Source organism: Ceratosolen solmsi, unplaced genomic scaffold, assembly GCF_000503995.2.
Source record: "Ceratosolen solmsi marchali unplaced genomic scaffold, CerSol_1.0 scaffold47, whole genome shotgun sequence".
NCBI classification, from domain to species: domain Eukaryota; kingdom Metazoa; phylum Arthropoda; class Insecta; order Hymenoptera; family Agaonidae; genus Ceratosolen; species Ceratosolen solmsi.
Window position 1 is genome coordinate 2,932,518 of NW_011948419.1, and position 17,814 is coordinate 2,950,331.

At 28.3% G+C, this 17,814-nt stretch overlaps 1 protein-coding gene across 6 annotated transcripts in view; it reads left to right on the forward strand.

Moving 5' to 3' along the window:
* The window catches only part of Rdl (Resistant to dieldrin), a 236,832-nt gene that overhangs the window by 180,516 nt on the left and 38,502 nt on the right, over positions 1 to 17,814 (forward strand). For all 6 annotated transcript variants that reach the window (XM_011497464.1, XM_011497468.1, XM_011497465.1 and 3 more), the window contains exon 6: positions 5,138 to 5,275. In XM_011497464.1, the coding sequence (XP_011495766.1) occupies positions 5,138 to 5,275 (138 nt within the window). The remainder of the gene's footprint in view (positions 1 to 5,137; positions 5,276 to 17,814) is intronic.

The window sequence follows — 17,814 nt, forward strand, 5'->3', positions numbered from 1 at the left end:
ATTCAAGAGACTATCAATAACATTATCATGAATTCTTTGATAGCATTCATTTAACGTATCATACTGATAAGATTTAGAATTTTTAAATTTTAATGAATTCACTAAATAAAGTTTTCATTAATTTCGTAATTATGTGTGCGTGTGTGCGTGCGTGTATGTGCGTGCGTGTATGTGCGTGTGTGTGTATGTGCGTGCGTGTGTGTATGTGCGTGCGTGTGTGTATGTGCGCGCGCGCGCGCGTGTGTGTGTGTGTGTGTGTGTGTGTGTCAGTAATAGAAACCATATCATTGTGATCCATTTAATAGTCATGAGAGCTCAATATTGCTGAGTCTAATAAAGAAAAACGTGAAATTGAAAATTTTCGTATGCAGGCACTCGAGCGTTTTACGTCTATTAAGAATTCCTTCGCACTTAAGCTTTTAATTGACGTTGTAGATATGTAAGTCGTCTTTTTTATTATTTTATTTATTGCTTCTTAAACCATATTTAAAACAGAATAACCAGAGTAGCATATTGTTCAATCTTTTTCTACAATTAATTGAAATCGAAAACTTAATTTTTAACCATCTCCATACTGCAATTGAAATTTTTTTATAATTTAGCTCGCGGATGGCAAATATTTCCAACGTTATGTGGAACTTTAAAGAAAATTCAATACATTATAATTCATAACTAATACGATTCAAAAGGTATTATTTGTTATAAGTATTAATTGTTGCACGGGGTTGCCGTGAAGGTAAAATTTTTACTCGGAATATAACTTTCCCATATTGAATATTAATATTTCTAAACCGCTATAAAATGCAATGATTTTTGTATACACGGTAAGTCTATGAGTGTGGATAATAAATTACAAATACAATCAGTTAATTGATCGATTCTTAAACGGAGATACAACGAAAATTACTTCAATAAGGAAAAAAGAAATAATTTCCAAATGAGCTCCGGTTATTCCGTTATAGAAGTACGAATCCCTTAAAAAGAACTTTATTTTATGTACAAAATTTTTTTATCCTCTCGTACATGTTTGCGTATATATAGATGGGTGTGGGTGTGGGCGTGGATGAGCGTGTAAGTGTATGTGCTAATGTGTGTGAGCGCGTGTGTGTAATTTTATTTCTTTTGCTCTTTAATTAAGTACTATTAACCTCCCTTAAATTCTCCTTAAAACAACCACTCTGTCTTTCCTATAAAAAAAAAAAAGAAGAGCAAAGCCCTTTAATCAATCCACTTAATCTCAAGTAGTTTCCTCCCTCTCTACGCTCTTCTCTTTTCTTTAAAAGCGTTCTGATTCGACCATCGCCGCGCACGTCGGTTACTGCAATTACAACCAGTCCGGCTTCCTGCGCGCAGCACGCGACTCCGGAATGGATTCTTTTCTTCTCGCTCGGCTACCCAAGGAGAGCTCAACCTGGCATTCTTATGCATACGGGTGTACGTAAAATAATCTCACCAGCTGAAAAAAGCCACGCGAGTTGCTTTACTTGTTTCCGCGAAACTTTGTTTTGGTGGTGACTTACTTTGGGCGGTAGTTGGCGAGCGGCGCCAAGGCACGTCGAAATGAATCCATCCTCCTCTACGAGGTTCGCTTAATGCCGCACAACTCTTTGCATAAATTATTAAATTTTTTATATTGCCAAGGAAAGTGAAGTGTCACCTTTGAACGATGCTACACGGCATGAGAATAATATTCTCTTTTTAACGGCAATAAAGCTGTTTGGGAGTAGGAATATTTTGCAAGGAATAAATTTAAATGCTTATGGCATAATTCGTGTTAAATATTTCACGTACAATTTTTTCTATGAATAAAATTTTGAGAACACTTTTGTTGGATATAATTTTATTTATAATTGACACTGTATTTGCTTATAAGCTTAACGGGAAATTCAATTTTGCAATAAAATTGATTTTATTTCGGCAGAAAATTATCAATTTTCTATAAAAAATCTTATCAATTTGTCTGTTATATTAATGGTATTGAAAAAAAGATTTTTTATTATTAATTTTGTTCCAAGATTAATTACAAAAATACCATTACATCCATAAAAGCAAATTTATTACGTCGAGTATATAAATTATAAATACTTGTTGTTTACTAAATCGTTGTTTACTGTTAATTTACTACAAATTACGAAACAAGCCTTCGTTATCTATTCACTTTTTAAAAATAATAATAATACATAATAATTTGTTTTCTCATTAAATGATAATCGAATCAGAGCGCTCGAATTCACACTATCTAACTTGCCTTTTACCTTTCTTCATTATTTATGAATTATTACGTTACGTTATAAATATTTAATATCTAGCCAGCCGCATAAGTGTCTAATGTTTAACCGAATGTAATGTTAGAGCAGCGAATATCTTTTGTTTTCTGTGTTCTTGTGATTTCTCCTACTCCCAATGCATCCATGGCCAAGTTGGATACACAATGCGCGATATTCGGTACAAATGGAATTCTGGCCTACAATCGGTCGGCATCTCGAGCGAGGTGGAACTGCCGCAGTTTCGCGTGCTCGGGCACAGGCAACGTCAGACAACCATACATCTCTCTACAGGTAGATATCTCTCTCTCTCTCTCTCTCTCTCTCACTCTCTCACTCTCTATCTCTATCTCTATCTCTGTCTCTCTCTATCTCTATCTCCATCTCTGTCTCTCTCTATCTATCTAACTGTCTATTTATCTATCTATCTATCCATCTACCTAACTGTCTATTTATCTATCTATCTCTATATCTTTATATCTATCATGGATCCAAACGATATCTTGATCGCTATCTCTCTCTTCCTCGATCTTTGCCATTCGTACTCTAAATCTTTACACTCACTATCTATCATGTTAATTTTTTTTTTCTTGTTCATTTCTTCATTTGCAATAATCCCTGTCAGTCTACTTATCTGTCTGTCTGTCTATCTATATATCTCTCTCACTCTCTCTCTCTTTCCATCTCTTAATCTTTGATTTTTATTGACTCTATATCAATACATTATGAAAATAAGTGACAATACACATAATGTACAGACTGACCGATTGGCCTATGGTCTAACATTATATTGACATCCACTACTTATATTTTGACATTTCCAATAAAGAATTTATCATACTATTTGTGTATAAATTAAGTGAACTTTATGATAATTTTAAGTAAGCTAATTACAAATATAGGATAAAAATTTTACACATAGTTCGAGCAAATGATTTATATTTTATAATAAGCTAGATTATAATCCATTTATATCTCTCTTGCATCCATACCCAATTTTTAATACTAAAATTCTAAAATCAATTACTCTTTAACATTAATTTCTATAATCCTTTATCCTTGAAAAACAATGAAAGAGTAAATTTCATGATTGTCCTTTTCCAATTTAATACTAAACGCCATCAATATGGAAATGTCAAATAATAATTTAAATAAGGCGGCCATTGTAAATGAAGATCATATTAAATAAACGACAAAGAAAAAGATATCTTATAAATTACAATTGTAATGAAAAATGTCGAGAATATCAAAAATCTTTCTTTTCTTGTAATATTACATCACTTTTAAGTAAAAATCATAATGAATTTCTCATAATAAATTACTTTTGTATTTCCGACACTACAATAAAACAAAAACTTTTAAATATAAACTCTGCTTTTAAGAATCTAATAGAACGGTATGTCAAAAAATATATAAGCTTAACATATTCGATAAAACAAACTGACATCTTCTGACAATCTCATTAATGTCAAACTAGTAGAGAATAATTATAAATATTATGTTGCATAATCTCGTTGCTTTATTTTTCAAGAAAATATAAAAGACAAATTTAAATATTTTAGACTGTTTCTTTAATACTTCATAAATACATGTATCCACGTTTAAAATGAAAGCTCAATCTTGAAAATAACAAATATTATATGCTTATATTAACAAAATATTGATTTTAAATTATCTTTTTTTTCATTAAAAATTAATTTTAAAATAATTGACAAATAAAGCTTACGTATACTTACTTAAATATTACTTTTGAACCAATGATAAATTTATTACATTATCTATTAATTTATAAATGTATATATATATATACATATATATTTATAGTTATCTGCATTTATAAGTGTAAAAAAATATTAATATTTAATATTAACTTTATATTTTAAACTTTGCATTCTACAGTTTTAGTAAAATAATTTTTGTTATTAATAGCAAATAATATCAACTTAAACTTTACAAAACATTTGCTTAAATTTTGACGTAAATTTTTTTTTTTAATTTTAATATGCCGGTCCTTGTATAGAATTAAAGTCGCATTCTAAATATGTACTTATGAGGCAATATTTATATTTTTAATTTAATTTATTTGTTAAAATCGTGAAGCTGTAATTGAATATAAAGTTTTTGGTTGTGTATGAAATTACTCGAAACTCGACTACAAACAAGCACTTTTGATGTTTCTACACATCCACACAGGAATTAATTTTTACTTTGTTGTTCTTCGCATCTATTTTTCTTTGAATTTTAAAAATATGTACTATAATGAGGAAATAGGATCCTTAATGCTCTACGTCTTGTCTTGGATTTCATCACCTCTTCTATTATACTTCTTTCTCTTTATTTATTTTCTACTTTTCTTGTGCATTATTTTCTACTCTCTCTCTCTCTCTCTCTCTCTCTCTCTCTCTCTCTCTCTGTTTGTCTCTCAATCTCTCTCTTTAAAACGCCATGGAACCAGAGCTCGAACAGCATCATCAAATATAAAATAAAGAGACAGAGCTTACATTATTAACAAACTGTAAAGTATAATCAAACTGATAAACACAAACAAAAAAAGAAATAAAGAAAATAGGAAAAAAGAAGTTTCAGCGAAAAATGAGTAGAAGATAAATAAATTAAAATGATAATAACGAATAAAAGTGCAATGTAGTAAGAGGGGAATACCTCTATAACGATAATGAACGAACGTAAGATAGAGCAAGTGAATTAGAAAGAGGTCACGGTCACATATTACAAGTCATAATATATTAGAAAATAACGATATAAGTGAAAGAGAGAAGGTAAGTGGAGGCCCCCGAGGGAGCGAATACTTCCCGCGTATCGTAAAGAGATACGTATATGAAATCGCAAGCGGGGGTCTCTTTGTCATTTTCCAGTCGGCTACACCATGAGAGACATCCGCTACAAATGGAACGAGGGCCTGACCAGCGTCGGCGTAAGCAACGACGTCAGTCTCCCGCAATTCAAGGTCCTTGGCCATCGGCAGCGTGCCATGGAGATTAGTCTGACCACTGGTAATGTATCCCCCGACGCATAAAATACAAACTTTGTAGGGAAGGAAATGAGAAAAGGGGGAAAAGTGCGATGGCCAGAGGTAGTTGGAAAGATACGCTGGACTCTCGAGCTTCTGTCTCTGTACTGATCACCTTTGTCCTGTCTACAATTTTTATTGATTCATCATTATGGATTTTTTACCTCTACTCCTACGGCTTTTTTTTCTTCCTTTATATGAAAATAATAATTATATATTTCAATTAATTGTGATGAAAAAATGTTTTTCATTAAAGGCTTCATACTGCTTATTTATACAGGACTAATGAGAGAAATTTTGACTATTTCAATTATTAAGAAACGCAAAGGTAAGTTCTATAATATATAATATAAAAATAATTATTTAAATGAAAATTAACTTAATCAAATGCTCTTTTAATGTCGAAAAGAATTAACAAATATTATCCAGACGACTTAAATTCCACTAGCAGATTTATTTTCCATTATTATTATTATTATTATTATTATTATTATTATTATTATTATTATTATTATTATTATTATTATTATTATTATTATTATTATTATCATTATTATCATTATTATCATTATTATCATTATTATCATTATTATCGCCGGTGTTATTATTGTTATCATCATCGTCATTATCATGTTGCAATCGACGATATGTATCTCGATATATGAATATTAAATATTATTTACGTGGTGCGAATGATTAGCATTTTAAATAATGCTTAAAATAATGCGAGACCAGTATATTATGTCTCATTACTCATAGTATAATCCAAATATATTTTCCAATGTACATTGATAAAACGCAATGAAATATATTTTCATTTTGACAAATTATTAAAAATTATTACTTTTTTCTTTTTTTTTCGTTTAAAAATGAATACCAATGACTCGTTAAATAGCAAAAAATAAACGAAAATAGAAACTTACTGGTTCGCAAGATATATTTAATCTTACATTCATTAATCATTTTCCATAACAGTAAGAAATTCAGTCCAATTTATGAACTAGAAAATTTATAAACTTATATGAATAATCAATAAAAATGTTAAAATTTAAAACTACAGAAAATAATAAAATATTCAGTGTATAATTGCGATTTGGAAAATTTAAATTTTATTAAAAGAAGTACAATGAATTAAAGTTATTGAACTTTAAAAATAGATTAAATTATATTAATAATATAAAATGCTAATAATCATAATGATGAGAATGAGAAAAGATGAGAATGTTTCCAACGTGTATACCAATGCTTAAAACGAACATCTAATTTTCGTAAATAATAATAGTTCACTTACATTAGTAACAGCCCAAAGTAAAAAAGAAATTAAAAATATGGAGCCGCATCACACTAGACCTCATATGTCTGTACATGATTATATAATAAACTCTGTGTGCGTATATGTATATTTATAATAATACATACGTATGTACCTTTGTGAATGACGCGATGCACCTCTAAGCAAAAATAGTTTTCTCAATTCCATGTGTTTATCCTGTAAAATGTAATGCAAGATTCATGAGCTTGAATCCCAGATAACTTTGGAAAACATGGAGGGAAAAATTTACGTATGTATGAGAGCCAATTTTCAAACGTACGACGTATCCGCAGTATCGTCGACACCGAAAATGAGAACAAACTTTGGTGAAAATAAAAAACTAAGGAACATAAAAAAGTTTCAACCATCTACAAATAGAAGAAATGGGTATACCAGAAAATCTAGAGAGAGAGAGAGAGAGAGAGAGAGGGGAACAGTGCTTTATGTAAGAGAATTAAAATTAGGAACAAATTTATGTGGTCAACGGACAATCTACACTTAAGGATCTGTCAAAGCACAAAAGTAAAATAACTATTATGAAGGAATTGATTTATTTTCGCGTGTTCGCCTCTCCCTTACTCCGCCATACTTTGATCCATGAGGTACTTCCATTTTCTTATACTAGCCGCTCGATCCACTCGATCTGCTACGTCTTCGTTTTCACTATATCTCTCCCTCTACCTTACGGTCTCTCTCACTCTCAGTCTCTCTCTCTCTCTCTCTCTCTCTCTCTGATCTCTCCTGGTCATACTATAACATCATATGCAACAAGTATTTTTAACAATTGCGTTAAATACGTTTCTCCATAAATTTTCTTAACTAAATATTGATCATTAAAAAACAGAATTCCATAAAGCTTTGGAATTATAATTAATAGACTTTACTTGACATTTTCATACTTTAAAATACCATTATCTAATATAATATCTGTATTATAATCAAGAAAATATTGTATTAAAATTAATTTATATATTTAATTTAATCTTTTTCATTGATTTACATAGTCATAAATAGTAACTAGAATGAAACAAATATAGATTCTGCTTATAAGATGAATAATTTATGTTTAAAAATATAGATATAGAAATAAAAACACTTGATAAAATACAATTAAATTATAATTATTTGATGAATTTTGGCTTATCTATGTGAATGAAAAGTTTTAAAAATAACGTTAAAAATTCCAATTTTTATATTGAATAATATATAAAGTACTTCATACTTTTGAAAGTCAACTGAATTTATAACGCAAATGTATTTATTTATATCTGCAACAGTGAAAAATTTAACAAACTTTTAGCCTACTTCTAAAATGAAAGGTACGTCACTTTCATATTGACTATCATCAAAATAGATTTACATTTGAAACGTTTTGTTAACTTTCTAAATAATCTATATCGTACAAAATATTCAATATCTGAAAAAATAATATCTCAAATATTTATATATGAGCGTACACATACCGTAATTCAATTTCTTTCATTATAATATCGCCAGAACTAAAATCTTCCTTCATTACAATTGTTCCCTTTAGCCTTCTTCTATTTAAATATATTAATCGTGTGATCTACTTCTTCATTATATATTAATTACTATCTACACTTACTTTTCTAATTACACATTCGCAGATTCCATCAATGTATACATATTAAAGCAAATATGAGAAATATTTGCCAATACATATTTTTTGCCTGATTTCATTCCATATTCAAACAATAGTAATTTAACGATTAAATCTATATTTTAACTGAAATTATAATAAAGTTAATTATCATTTTCACATTGTATAACATGAAAAGTCATTTAAATAATACAATTATGTTCACAATATTAACATTAAATAAAGATAATCATTAGTTAATAGAGATATTAATACAACTATAGTAGATATAAATTCCTCAAACATATAATAAATTCTCAAATATATAATAAATTTCCATGTATTGGCAGTAAAACTAAAGAAAATAAATATAATTATTAGAAAAAGAGAGAAAGAAATTAGATGAACATTAATGTATTGGATTTTAGTTGTGAGTGCACACTCTCTTGTCCAATACCAATAATTAATTATCATTAGTTATTGTATTCGTATCGAATAAGTTATTGTCGACACATGACATTTGTTGTAACTTGTTCGTATAATTTTTCATTAAATTTTTTCACATTTTCTCTTTTCTATATAATATTATAATTAACAGTATGATTAATTGAACTAGTAGTAACCAATTTTGAACCAATCATACACATTGATATTATATAAAAATATAGATACAAAGGAATTTCAAAATAAGAATCAATTGATAATATCATCAAGATATAAATTACTTTGTGCATTATAAATTTTGATAATTACGTTAATAATTTCTGCAGATATTTTTCAATGCGGAATCTTACTTAAAATATTAAAAAGACTTGGAGATAATCAAAATTAGACAGTTTAAAAAAAAAAACAGTTCTAAAAGTTCCAATTTTTAATGCAACAAATTATTATTCACGTTATTCAACAGTATAACTATTGTTGTATCTCAACATTCTATCTGAAATTCGTTTCATTTACTAAAACCAAAATTACATTTTATAAATTAACCATATTTATTGAATTACAGATAATAGAAAATTAAGTAACATTTACAATTTTATTTTTTTTTTTATTTTTAATTTAAATTGGAAAGGTACTTCTTCAAAACTTCTCGTGATTAAGTACCCCTCTCCCCCTCAATATTTTCATAACTAATCAATTAAGAGAGAATAAGATCCTTAATTAGCAACCGCAATTGGTCTTTGATCGACGTAAAATGTCAATTTTTTTCAATGCGTTCATCGTTTAAGCACACAAATACGTAAAATCACTGGCACGATATAAGAAAAAAATATTGATGTATTGTCTAATTAATATTGTAACAAATTTTCTAATTATAAATTGTAAAATACATAAATTAATATTAACAACTATATTGGTTAATAAAAGATATTATGCGTAAATACTAAAAGAATCTTATCTGAGAGTTTGGAATTTTTGTATTTATGAGTTTCTTTTTTAATTTACCTTTGCATAAACATAATATTATCTTTGTTCTTTTATTAATTATATTTTTAATAAAAATTATTAAAAAATACGTACTGTATTATGATTGATCATTTTATTGTCTTAAAAATAATTCGTTAAAATAATATCATAACGTAACCTGAATTAGCATAATCGTTGAAATATTTATATTGATAATTATGCGTAATGTACAGCTTATATATATATATATATATATATATATAACTTAAATCATAACGAAGATAAATACATAATTTATCAAATTTTTTATCATTAAATTTAATCTCGATCATTTTGAAATTATTATTGCACTCCGGTAGATTAAACAATTGCATTTGAAAAAGTATAATTGAAGGAAAAGAGTGTCATTTTTTAAATAAATACTTAAGCATAAATGTTTCTAGTTGAAAAGATATATAATTTTCATAAATGTATCATTAAGTATGAAAAACAAATAACAATTATTCCATAATGCATATACTATCGTATTTAAATACAAAAATTAATATTACTCCTAAAATCTATGGTTGATTAATTTTTCCATCAAACGAAATTGCAACAGACCTTAAAAATCTTATATTCTTCGAGGCAAAAAGAACGAAGACAATTACAAGTGAAAAGATCAATTTAACAAATGCCATATAATATGAGAATGCATTAATTTTAAATCAAAATATCACTAAGAAGGTCTACTCGTAAAATACTACGATATTATTTTACTGCCATCGAAAGCCGTTTACCTTGCGAATTTCAAGTCTGAGTAAACATCAATATAAAGCATAGCTAGCAAGAAGTTCAACGGCATAGTATAAAATCTCATTTTCCAAATGCACAGCATCCTGATAGCCAATATATACTTTTCAATCTACTAAGATTCTCGAAAATCTTCGTTTCTCCGCGTTTATCTAGCGCACAACGAGTGCAACATTTTGCGAAAGATAAAGAAGCAATCCAGTAGACGATACAATAAATTCATCTGACCCCTTACATAAAACTTGGCGAGATAAGATGTGCTCGCCTTTGAATCCGATATTCTGGATAATTTTTTACTATACCTGTAATACGTAACCATTTACTTATTCAACTTTTTCAAATAAAACAATGCAATTTTTTATAATTTTATTGATTTAACTGAATTGATTCGAGCATTATTATTTCGCTTCAAAATAATTGTTTAAACTAATGTTAATTAGTTGTGAAACCCAATATATTTATGCAAATTGTCTATAAGATCTCACATTATTTGTCTTATTAATTCTCGACTATTCCATTAAATTATGAATTTACAGTAAGATGAAAACGAATGATTTTTAAATTATTAGCTTATGTACTTTGATTTTAAAAGACGTGTACAGCATGAGGAAGGTTAGGCTTGTGAAAACAACAACAACAAAATTTCAATATCCAACGACCACATCACGAGTTGTAAAGCATAGGAGAATTATAATTTATAATGATAAACTTCTAGTCGAATTAATTAAGTTAAATTAAAGAGCGTTATTGTTCTTTCAAATTTCATAGAAATATACAAAATCATTCGCCTTCCAGCTGACATTGGGACTTATAAAACGAAATGATCTACGAATGATTATTAATAATGAGAGGGAGAAATTAATAACATATATCGTATTAATAAATTAACAAATGACTGTCAGTGCTACCAAATTGAGAGGATGGCCTTTGATTGTGGTGATCCTATAGTAATACCGTCGCACATAGTGACGTCACGCCCGCGTACAAAAAGCAGATTTTTCCTGCACTATTATCCCTTAATTTTCTCGGAAGTGAAAAGCACGAGGTCCCTACTAAAATATATTGCTCTTTCTTCCAAGTCTTTTCTTCTCTCTATCTCATTCGTTATTCTCTTATCGCAACCTCGTCGTTTCATGATCCGTCCAACAACTGCATTCTGTCATCCGGTGTGAATAATCGTCGCCGTTCATTCCCAGACACACGAATACATAGAAAATTCCAGCCGCTCGTCTTCTGCAAGCAAAATTATTTCCTCAATTAAGAATTGCGTTGTTCAGCTGTATAAAATGAACGCCAAATTAATCACAATTATAGCCCCGCCATTCGACATAAATATGATCCAATGCTCGCATTATAAAGAATCAAACATTTATATTTTTGATGTTGCCTCAAATGACTTCCGTCATCAATCTTTCTCGTTTCTTTCTTTTTCTTTTTGATTCCTGCCACCCCTCGATTATCTCAAATGCCATCATCTAAAGACACTCTCAAGTACTTTTGAATTTCACAGCTCTCGCAGCAAAAAAGTTCTTGCGATTGACTAATCCAATTACTTTTCCTTGACAGAATATGAGAGAAGAAAGTTTTAGATTCTTTCTATCTCTTTGTAAGCTCTTATCGCATTTTAGTTCAAACATAAAACACGCCTTTTTTCATATTTAAATTTCGAAACTCTTAATCAAGAATTTTGTATCAAATATAGTAAAAAAAAAAAAAAAAAAAAAAAAAAAACAGCAGTATTAACTTTATGAATAAGATATATTTTCAAAAAATTTTAATACTTCACAATTGAGAAATATTAATAATTTACGTATTTGCATTTATTTCCTTTTTGTTTTCACGCTTTTCATACAACACGTTTTTATTAAAGAATTATAGATTTTTAAAAATTTATGAAAAAAAAAAAAAAAAAAAAAATTTGTAAATAATAAACAATTAAAGCTCGAAGCTTAGTGATTTTGAATTAACTCTCAGTCGTTAAAATTTAATGCCGAAATCTAAAAACTTAATACTTTTGGTAAAATCCTTTCATTAGATCGGCTGTTTAATATTACTAATGAAATAGAATTCAAACTATTCTCATAAATTATTGATTTCCTTTAAAGAAGCAGCTCATCAATTTAAAATATCACCTCTTCAATGAATCAACTATGCATAAAGCAATTACCAAAACTGTACAGTTTTCTATTTGTTAAACTTACTAAAAACTTGCAACTACAACTAAGATAATTTAAAGTTTGATCATTTTTCAATGAAAAATACGTCACTTCGTCCTGTTGCTGGTAAGCTATAGCTTGGTAAAAGATAGTTAAAAAAATATGCCTATCTTTAAAGGAAGAAAAAAACAGTCTCTTTACATTATTAATGAAATTATAAGCTCAAAGTAATGACTTGGCCAAAGATTTGGAAAGATAAACCTTCAAAACACTGCTAACAACGCACACAAATAAGCAAGGACAGCCTTCCCACGACCTCCCCAGCGTCACCCAACGCAGCCCAACTCCTAGCACATATCTTTAGCATCCACTTCAAGCAGATTTTCCGGGGATCCTCGATGCAAATCATGCCAGCAAAACATTTACATCGCGCGAACCGCAACTTTCCTCGACGCGACGTTTCTTGAATACATCTTCGGGTGGTCGGAACAGAGGCGCCGCGACTTCACTGGCGCGACGTGACTGGATTTCCTATCCTTCGACGGGAGGCTGCACCAACTGAATGACAACGACGCGCCCTGGATACATCCTTTTTCCAATGGGGGTGGGTTTTTTTTTTTTTTTTTTTTTTTTTTTTTTTTTTTTTAAATTGAGGCCGTTCACTACGACTCGCGCCGAATGACGAGTCGGGCTTTAAGAAGATGAACCTTCCTTTCACGCGATTCCTTACCATTTGAAGATCAAATGATTTTCACCCTCGAAGTATTATATTTCCAAGTCTTGCTTACTTCTTCTATATTCACTCGGTTAGAAAATCTATGGCCAATGAACAAGCTGTCCGGATTTTCGCTCGTGATTCGATTCACCTATGTATCTAACTTTCTAGCTACCCGAGTGTCGTGTAATTGTATTCTATTATTCCAGAAAGAGCAATTTAACACTGCGTGCATAACAGAATTTCGGCAGCGCAATTATTCCAAGGCTCTTATATATTTGCAATAGATGTTATATGACATGTAACAGTGAGCTTATTTGTGTTATTTAATTTCAAAACAATAATCCAAGCGACGGTTGAATAGGAAAGATTTGACACTAGCGAAGATAATTGAAAAATACTTCAAAAATATTTTAATGCAGAATATGTGCTCGTGTATTTTAATTATTAACTAATTAAAACATTATTCCGTGCTATAAGTTTCTTCATTGACGTAATTTCATAAACACTAGATTATCCATCAAAACTATTTAACTTAATATTCTGATGGTGGAAGTAGCTTTGGAAAATCTGGTACAATGAGCATTATTATTATTCATTCACTTTAGATATAGAAAATATTAAATTCCCCCCCCCCTTCTCTCTCGCTCTCTCTCTCTCTCTCTCTCTCTCTCTCCCTCTTATCTATCTCCTTTATTAAAATTACTTAACTATTTAATCATAACCACCAGTATTATTTATGTAATAATAATTAAATAATAGATTACTTAATATAAATTTATTAGATATTTAGTAGATCCAATTTTGATTAATTTTATCCAATTAATTAGATATTATAAACTTATATTTAAATAATATTTTATCACTTTTTCTAACATACCCACTCTTAATATTTTAATCATAATGTTTTTAGCAAAATTTCACAAAAATACGCAAAACAAGAGTGAAAATTTATCATCTTCAATTATGAGTTGTTAAATTTTTAATTTATTATAATTAAAAGATTTAATTTCAATTAAATTTTATAATTATTTCAGTGAATATGTGAAAACTAATATATAAAATACATAAATTAGAAAAAGTTTACTTCGCTCATATAAGTTACGATTCATTTTATATATCGTCGTCATAAAATACTTGCAAAATCTAAATTGCAATTTATAAGCTTTTCAGCATTTTTATACATTCGTATTAATAATATTAATTTTCAATTATAATTTATTTTTAGTTATTTTAGTTATTATCGTTAATTATCCAATCCAGGTTAGTTATTATCACGGTATTTTTCAATATTGAATTTCGACTGCCGACTCATGATTAAAGTCAAATGAATAATTTATAAAAGTGGAAAATAAAAAACTCAATCAAGCTATAAAGTGTAATCATATAATTAAATTTATAAAATTATTTTTACAGTTAACTAGTATTAACTATACTACTGCGCTACTGAACTACACTTCAAACTATCAAATGTAATAAGATTCTATGAATTATCAAATGTATAGATTGTAACAAGAAGAGAATTGACATTTATCATAACAAGTATAGAAATTAATTTGCAAGTTGTAGACGTAAATATTATTCAATACTCCATCCGCATCAAATGACCATATGCAAGTTTTTAAATATTATCTAATGCATAATTTGTTATAAGTAGGTAATATTGAAATCTATTATATGTGCTAATTACATTTAAAGTGAAACCACATTAAAAATGCTATCTATAACAATATATGTTTATATCCATGTTTATATCCAAATATTTTATTAATATAAAAAATTAATTTATGAATAATTATATTTTCAAAGCTCTATATCTTCATTAGTTCGGCTCTCTTTTTTTCTCTTGCTACTCTATCTTACAGTTTTACGCTTTTCCAAATCTTTCATATCTGACTTTTACACTTTGACTCAAATTATGAACTTTTTGTATGTTGAGTCAGAATTTTAAGCCAACTCTTTTATCCACAACTAAACAATTGTTCATTGTAAATGATCGTATCTACATTATTTTGGCTATAAATTGTAGTTTCAATATTACAATATTAAAATCTGTATCATATTCAAAAATATTCCTCATTTAAAATCATGTACAGTACATAATATCAGTTGTTATTGTCGAAAAAAAAAAAAAAAAAAAATAAAAACCATATAATAAATATCCAGATACAAAATATCTCATTTTACGAATAAAAACATCGAACGATGAGACTTGACAATAAATGAACAGGAGGCACGACTTCCTTTTCCATAAAGAATAATAAGGATATGTGGAAACGAATGATAGCCAAGTGTAGAATTTCGTGTTATCGCAAATATAAAGTCTAATAAAAGAAGAATAAATTAGTTTTTACAAATTTAAATCTGCATAAAATAGAAATTGACCGGAATATGTTGGTATAAATCAAGGTATTTTGTGTTTAAAATGGCCAACAATGAAGTGGACTAAAATAGCACTTTAAGAGTATAAATAATTTATGGATATAATTCAAATTCTTTGCCACTAAATTATCTAATAAATTAGATTGCGATAATATATGTAGTTTCGAATCAATTTCAATTTAGAATAATTTCAAATAAATTTATAAGCATGTTAATACATTATTGATATGTATTTTACTAAAAAATCGCACGCAACCGTATTTTATTAAAAATTATTTTTCAAAAATGTTGGTCATTCAATTGTTGAATCATTAGATTTCTTGACTGATATAAGCAGTCGTGATAAAAACAAAATTCATTCAATATCAGGATTTTCCGCTCATCTATAGTTTCTTCTTTACAATTGGCTGTCAGAATATTGTATACGTAACGAGGCAACTTTTTTATTATATAAATCATTGTAAAATATTAGATATATTTCATCGATTTTATTCGTTCTGATTTCTGTAGAGATTTCTTCTCAAAAAAAAAAAAAAAAAAAAAAAAAAAAAAAAATTATATCATTTTATAATAGATTTCTATAAACAACTAACATTTCTCTAATGTGTCAGATGAAAAACTAATCACCGAATCTATTACAATAAAATTACAACATTGATTAATTGATTAATAGGAAATTATTAAACTTGAATGTACAAAAATTCAAAATGACACTGAAATAGCCTATTTGAAATATAACAAAAATGATTTTTTCATTCGCCTAATAAATCCATGAAGCGAGTGATTGAACGGATGCCATTATATTAACCAATGCGTAATATAAAATTAAATTATACCAACAAATTAATTAAACTAATCAATCGTTACTCTTTGCTCACGTATGCTCAAGTGTGCGATCGTTCTACACAATAAATTTTCTGCATTTATGCTTCTCGAATTATAAACAAGAACACTAGAAAACAATTGTGCTAATACATCACCGATATAAGCGATTTCACGTATTATGATAAAGAGATTTATGAATCATTAGCTAATATCACTTGTTACTTCAAAAAAGTCCTTACATAACGTCAATGCTCTCTTCACCTATTCTTGATGCTTAATCGATTAATTTCAACGTAAACATGACTAATGAAATGGATCGAAACAAATTTACGCACACACGCATATCTGCAATTTTTACGTTTCAGCCTAACAATTCATATTTTTCGCATCAATTCAAAACGTTTTTCGCCCGCTCTGTTCGCTTATTTTTCTGTCCTCGCTTTCATTAGTATCTTTTTTTCTTCTCTCTTTCTCTCTCTTCCTCTCTCATTCGCTTCGGGTAAGGCTAAAAAAAAAATATATTCTAATATCGATGCGATAAAGCGCAAAATCTGGATATTCTTCAGTTCAATGACAATAACATGGTCTCTTATCTCGGTAACGAGAAAAATTGATTAAAATATTAATTGAATGTTTATTATAAATTGTATTATTGTAAATTGAATGAAAAGGAGAAATTTGCGATTTTCAATCGAAGAGTGTAAGCTAACTTTACTTGTTGCACAGGTCACGTAATATATAATACAATAATAATAATGATGATAATAATGATAATAACAATAATAATAACAATAGTAATTTTTTGTCTTATAAGAGCTAATAATGTAAGTCTTGTAAAAAACAAACAAACACGAAAGCAAATAATCGTACCTATTCACGACAATCTTAAAACTTACAATGCAGGTATCTTATCTTAATATTAAAATAGTTTTCAAAACAATATTCAACTTAATCGCCTATTTAATCAAGCCATTTACTTCCAATATGAGATAATTAAAAGCTCAAATAAAGTTTTAAGCGAATATAATATCAATTTTTGTTAATTAAAACTCGTTTCGCCGGATTATCTTGTGCTACACAGCATAAATTAAAAGTGAAAATCAAGATGTGTAAAACTTAATTAAGTTTTAATATGAAATATTTGAAGGTATTTAACAGTTTTCATTAAAAGAATATTACATAACGTTAATAAGCATGTGTAAGATATGCTATTGAGCAAATGAGATTAGATTTTATACAAAATAATTTGTTAGAATCTAAATAAGAAATCCATGCCGACGAGTATGTACATAAAATTCATTTTTTTCGAATTTAAAAATCAATATTACATATG